This window comes from Glycine max, chromosome 6, assembly GCF_000004515.6.
Source record: "Glycine max cultivar Williams 82 chromosome 6, Glycine_max_v4.0, whole genome shotgun sequence".
Classification (NCBI taxonomy): Eukaryota; Viridiplantae; Streptophyta; class Magnoliopsida; order Fabales; family Fabaceae; genus Glycine; species Glycine max.
This window is the reverse complement of record NC_038242.2, coordinates 16570752-16576580: the sequence shown is the minus strand read 5'-3', so window position 1 is coordinate 16576580 and position 5829 is coordinate 16570752. Positions and strand designations below refer to the sequence as shown.

General features: G+C 37.1%; 1 protein-coding gene across 1 annotated transcript; it reads right to left on the bottom strand.

The window, feature by feature from the left end:
* Positions 1 to 284: 284 nt before the first annotated feature.
* LOC100800664 (calcium-dependent protein kinase 10) lies at positions 285 to 5144 on the bottom strand. Its single transcript, XM_003528129.5, has 7 exons — positions 4276 to 5144; positions 3840 to 3983; positions 3610 to 3762; positions 2556 to 2671; positions 2277 to 2444; positions 1286 to 1516; positions 285 to 1072 (listed from the first exon to the last, which is right to left on the bottom strand). Exons 1-7 carry the CDS (start codon positions 4943 to 4945, stop codon positions 899 to 901), a joined length of 1656 nt encoding a protein of 551 aa, XP_003528177.1. The 5' UTR covers positions 4946 to 5144; the 3' UTR covers positions 285 to 898.
* Between the last annotated feature and the right edge of the window lie 685 nt (positions 5145 to 5829).

The following is a 5829-nucleotide window of genomic DNA, read 5'->3' as shown; positions in this document are numbered from 1 at the left end:
TCAATTTATAGTATAGAAGAGATATTATGACTCATCACAAACTCATTCTGACTTCAGAAAACATTTCATTTGAAGTCAAACGTGAAATGCATAAATGAACTAAACATAAGGATGGAATTTTGGTAATCGTAACACTGATAATGAATTTACGTATCTTTACTTCCAAATGACTATAGTGAGAGATTGCGAACACTTCACACAAGTTTGATTTGCAATTTAGCAAATGCCGGACACAACAACAAACCAATGTATTTACAATTTAGAGCTGTTTCAGATAATGTTTCTACCTCATTCAAATTAACCATAAAGTTCATAAATAGGGGCAAAGGATAATGTATAAACAAGTGGGGGAAATGAAAAAATGAGGGCTTAAGATAGCTACATTTTCAGACAAATTAAATTGCTTTAACTAGCAGATACCTAGACTTTCTATAAACTTTCTCAGAAGTTCGTGTCGCCAATGAGAAAAATCCTATAACTGGTTTTCTGCACACAAGTTAGAAAAATCACATTTACCAATGGAATTATCAAACATAACACAAATATACAAAGAATATGTAACTTTTTTCGGGTATGTAGCTGTAGCATGTGCCCCACACTTTTTGGTGACAAGCTATGAACAATGAACCCTCTTTATAGTATGCAATTGCAATCCTCCAACGCAAGCTTCAGGCATCTAACATCCAACCCAACTAAGAAACCTAAGATAACCAACTCCAACTCCAACTCCAACTCAAGATCATTAGAATGCTTCAAACACTAAAACTCAAACCTGCCCAAAACTTGCTTCCTTGGAGAGATTCCGCAAACGATATTTCAAGCACAATAGGTGGTGCAAGAAAAATGAGTAACTGAGTGAGCGCATGGCATGAGGCTACAGAAAGAAATTACTTTACACTCAAACCACCACAGCTTGACCAGTAATTTCATCATGAAGCTGAAGCGAGCCATCTTTCATCAAATTTAGGCTCAAACTCTTGAATCTCTCCCTTGAATATTGCCTAGATGCTTTCCTCCAGTCAGTTCCAGTTTTCATCATCGCCACAAACTCCTCATAACTGATGCGACCATCCTGTGAAGTGAAAACAGAAAATCGAAAAAGATTGGAATGACAGGTAAAGAAGCATGCAGGACATGAACATAAAATGGTAAAGGCAAGTAACATGAGAGGCAGCAAATAATTGTAATTTTCACTGAAATTTCACACTTTGCGCAAATATACTAAGAATCTGCATAATGGAAAACTCAATAAGTAAACAAGAAGTAATTAGCACAAAAGTCAAACCTTGTCAGTGTCAACTTCACGCATGATGTCATTCAATACATCAGCATCAGTTTCTCCTGACTCATCTGCTAATGCTTCCTCTAGCTCACGTAACTCAATATACCCATTCCCATCTTTGTCAAAAAACTTGAATGCTTTGTGGAAATGCTCATCATTCTCCATTTTTTGCAAGTGAATTGTAACAGCTACAAACTCTCCATAGTCAAGTACTCCATTCCCATCAACATCAGCCTATGCAATTCAAAACAAAGGAAAGTAGGAAACCATTCTTGAATCAGAAATTTGTGTTAAAAATACAGTTGACAAGTCCAAGATCAGGGTATGCACGGCAATTCAATTTATTTGCCTTTTAGATATATGAATCTCACTTCAAATAAAATTAAGAGTGTTCCGCTAGCTTTATACAAAAGTAGGAATTGGCCACCAAAAAAATATATATACAAAAGTAGGAATTGGCCACCAAAAAAATATATATATACAAAAGTAGGAAGTGATTTTAATAAACTGGTGCCACTTTCCTCTAGCAATGCCTAAAACAATCTCCACAAGAGAGACAAAAAAGGTGATGTACCAAATAGGCAAATATTACCACAACAAAAGGTGATATTCATAATTTATACTATAACCTTTAGCATCACTTTTTTTATACTAATTAATAATAACCAAATATTACCATAAACCAAAGGTCCCTATAAGTAGATTTAGACACCACACAATTGGGTTAAATGTGGCATCTAATATTATTATATGATGTTTACTCAACAGAGCATCCAAAATAGCAAGACAAGTCTCATTTGTCATGCATATGCCACATTCATATGTAATAATGGAGTATACACGAGAGGAAAAGAATCCTTATTGCAGCAGAAAAATGCTTCCAAGAGCTCCATCAGATTGACTTAAGTCATAACATGGTGATGATCAAAGAACTGATATTATTCGAAGTAATTACATTATAAATTATAAATGATATAAAATTATAGAAATTTACCACTTCCATCAGCATCTTTATCTCTGGCTCAGCCAATTGTGAACCAACCTTCCTCAACCCAGCCTTTAGTTCCTCAAACGTTACTCTGCCATCTTTGTCAGTATCCATCAATGTAAACATATCTTTGATTATTTCTACCTCTTCAACAGATAAATGATCTGCAATTACCTGTATCATTCATTCAAAGAAACCTAAATCACCACCAGCTTTTCAACTTACTATTTCAATCACACAAAGATTTGAGTAAAAAATCCAGCATAAGCCACAATAGATGCTAACCCGCAGAGCTTTCTTTTTGAATCTATTCATCACAGAAAACTGCTTAAGCCTTGACCTGACAATATCTCCTAATGGAACATTTGGAGCTTTCTTTGCATTTTGCAGCCAGGGATGTTCTGTAAACATAATTAAAGATGGTGAATATTCACATGACTTTCTTCATAACATAGACCTGATGTATAAAGTCCTGTCTCCCAACCCATGCCATAAGGATTTAAATATTTAAATATTTCTTTTCCTTTTTGAGGAGAAGGGGAAAATGGGCAAAGGATCTGGGTGAGGATGAGAATATTCCTTTTAAAGCAAAGAAACATGATGAGCACAGCCATTTCAAACTGTTGCAATATTCTGATATTGAAGCCCATGAGACAGCCTATTTACTTATCAGAAAAATGAATATTTTAGTTTCCACCTTCTAGTATTATAGTCATACCAAGAAAGTGTGAAGTGGTTTTCATTCCAAATTCCCCACCTTCCCAGTTTCCACCTACTCAACCAAGCTACCCCTAATTGTATTACACCTAACAATCAATCCTACACTTCACCCACAAATCCCACCACAGAAAAATATTTCCTCAAGCATTATAGCTACCTATTCTGGAACAGAGCCATGCATAACAAAGATTTTAAGGAATTTAACTTATTTTCTTATATTCCCTTCGTTTTACGGGGATTTCTGCTGACAAATTTCGTCCACACATTTCAAGTCCTATTACACTCAAGATGCAATAATCTGGCACAAAGAAGGAAACTAATGTTTATGTGGCATCCCTTACAGATATCAGTACTGATGTACAAAAAAAATATATTGATACTGTCAGATAATTTATTGAGAGCCTACAAAACATACTAAAATTTGAAACAAACTAACTTATCATACTTCTACATTAAATCCAATTCCATGAAACCACAATCAACAGAAAGATGAACATATAGTGGTATAATTCTATAGAAGGAAAAACAATAAAAAAAAGCTATAACAAAATTTCCCTTGTTACAAAATCCAACATCTTGCTACCTAGTGAGTAGACAGTACAGTGAATGACTGACTTACCAAGCACCTGTTCAGCTGTCAAGCGGTTTTTAGGATCCGGCTCCAACATTCGCCGCACAAGGCTCTTGGCACTCTCCGATATTTGCGGCCAAGGTTCCCTCTTGAAGTCAATCACACCCCTCAAGATCGCCAAAGCCACACCTTGCTCAGTCTCTGCCATATCCAAAATCAAATCTAAAACACAACCAAACCCATAAAAAACCAAAAAAACAAAAAACACAAACCCTTACCTGCCCAGAACGGAGGAACCCCACACAACAAAATATAAAGAATCACCCCAGCACTCCACACATCAACCTCCGGCCCGTAATTCCGCTTCAAAACCTCCGGCGCCATGTAGTAAGGACTCCCAACAATCTCTGAAAACCTCTCCCCTAAAAAGAAACCCAAAAAATTTTATTTTTTTTTAAAAAAAAAGAGAAATGGTAGGATACTCTCTCTTTCTTACACTCTTTTTCCAAGATGGAAAAAGTGATTGGATAGAATTTATTGGAAATTACAATTTTTGGCAAGCTTTGCTTCTCATGATTTATATATGAGAAACAAAACCTGCTAATGATTTCCCATAAATTGTAACTGGAGGAAGAGAGAATGCGACTAACATTCCTTATAAGAGAAATTAAAGCCGTCGTCTTACTCGACTCAGAACAAAATTGTCTTTCCCACCTGGCTTGAAGAAGACGGAGAGGCCGAAATCGATGGCCTTGAGAGCAGAATTCTCTTTCTTATTTGCGAAGAGGAAATTCTCAGGCTTGAGGTCCCTATGCATGACGCCATTGCTGTGGCACATCCTAACAACCTCGGCGATGGTGCGCGCCACGGCGGCGGCGGCGCGCTCGCTGTAGTGTCCCCTGGCGACAATCCGGTCGAAGAGCTCTCCCCCTTCGCAGAGCTCCATGACGAGGTGGACGTTCTCGTTGTCCTCGTAAGTCGCCTTCAGCTTCACGACGTTGGGGTGCTCCGGCAGCGTGGACATGATGGCGACCTCGCGCCGCACGTCGTCGATGTCCACGGCAGTCCGGAGCTTCCGCTTCGAGATCGACTTGCAGGCAAGGGCTTCCTTGGTCTCCCGGTCCGTGCAGAGGTAGGTGATTCCGAACTCGCCCCGGCCCAGTTCCCGGCCCAGTATGTACTTGTCGCTTATGCGCGTCCGGTGGCTCATTGGAATCACGTCCTTCAGGACCCGGATCGGAGCCGCCGTCGACCGGGCCGGTTCGTCCGTGAATGGTTTCGGCTCTTTCTTCCTAGCGCGGTTCGTTTCATTAGACTTCTTGTTCCTGTTGTTATTGCTATCTTCTACCACGTCAGCTTTCGCGCACACGTTGCAGTTTCCCATAGTGAAGTTTCTAGAGCATCAACGTCAGTGAGTTTCTCTTTCTCTCTTAAGTGTTTGGGTTTTATCGTATGGTGACGCCGGTGGGTTCTGACTTCTCCGGCGGAACAAAGAAGAGAAGAGAAGATAGATATATAGAGAGAGAGAGGAAAAGTGTGTGAAAGAGAAGTAGTTTAGTGGAGAAAAGAAATTAAAAGAAAAAAAAAATGGCCCCTTGGGAATTAAGTAATAATAAATCGACAATTAAAAATACCAATCGAGTTATCATTTCTTGCACCTCAATTACCAACAACTAATTGGCTCAATCCTCTGACACAAGATTCTCATTTTAAATTTTATGAATGAAAAAATATATTAAAAAAGATAAGGTTTTTAATAAAGATTAACAATCAACAACAGAATTAACATTTTTTTCTAAAAAAATAATTATGGTGATAAAAAGTAATTTTTTCCACCTCAATTTGTATCCTAATTTTTTCTAAAAAGAATAATCCTAAAGTTCAATGTAGCTGTTGGGTGCTATTCCTTAAAGTAATAGCGTTAATACACGTGACATGAGCTTTCTAATTTTATATACTTTATATAAGGAATTAAATATTTTTCGCCGAATATCATTATGGAACGAGAAATATTATAGTAGCACTGTATCTTTTAACACATTCTTTTACATGTATTTTTTTTTATTAATTAAAATTTACTAGACATCATAAATAATTGTGTGTCATACATTCTTATTTTATTAGCTGCATTCATTTTTTTTAGTTTCTAATAAATTTTTGACGTGTTAGAAAATATAGTATTCATATTTCCTCCACACAAATATTTACTTGTTTTTTTCCAGTGAAATATGCAGATAGATTTATAAAAAAAAAACATATTGATATATC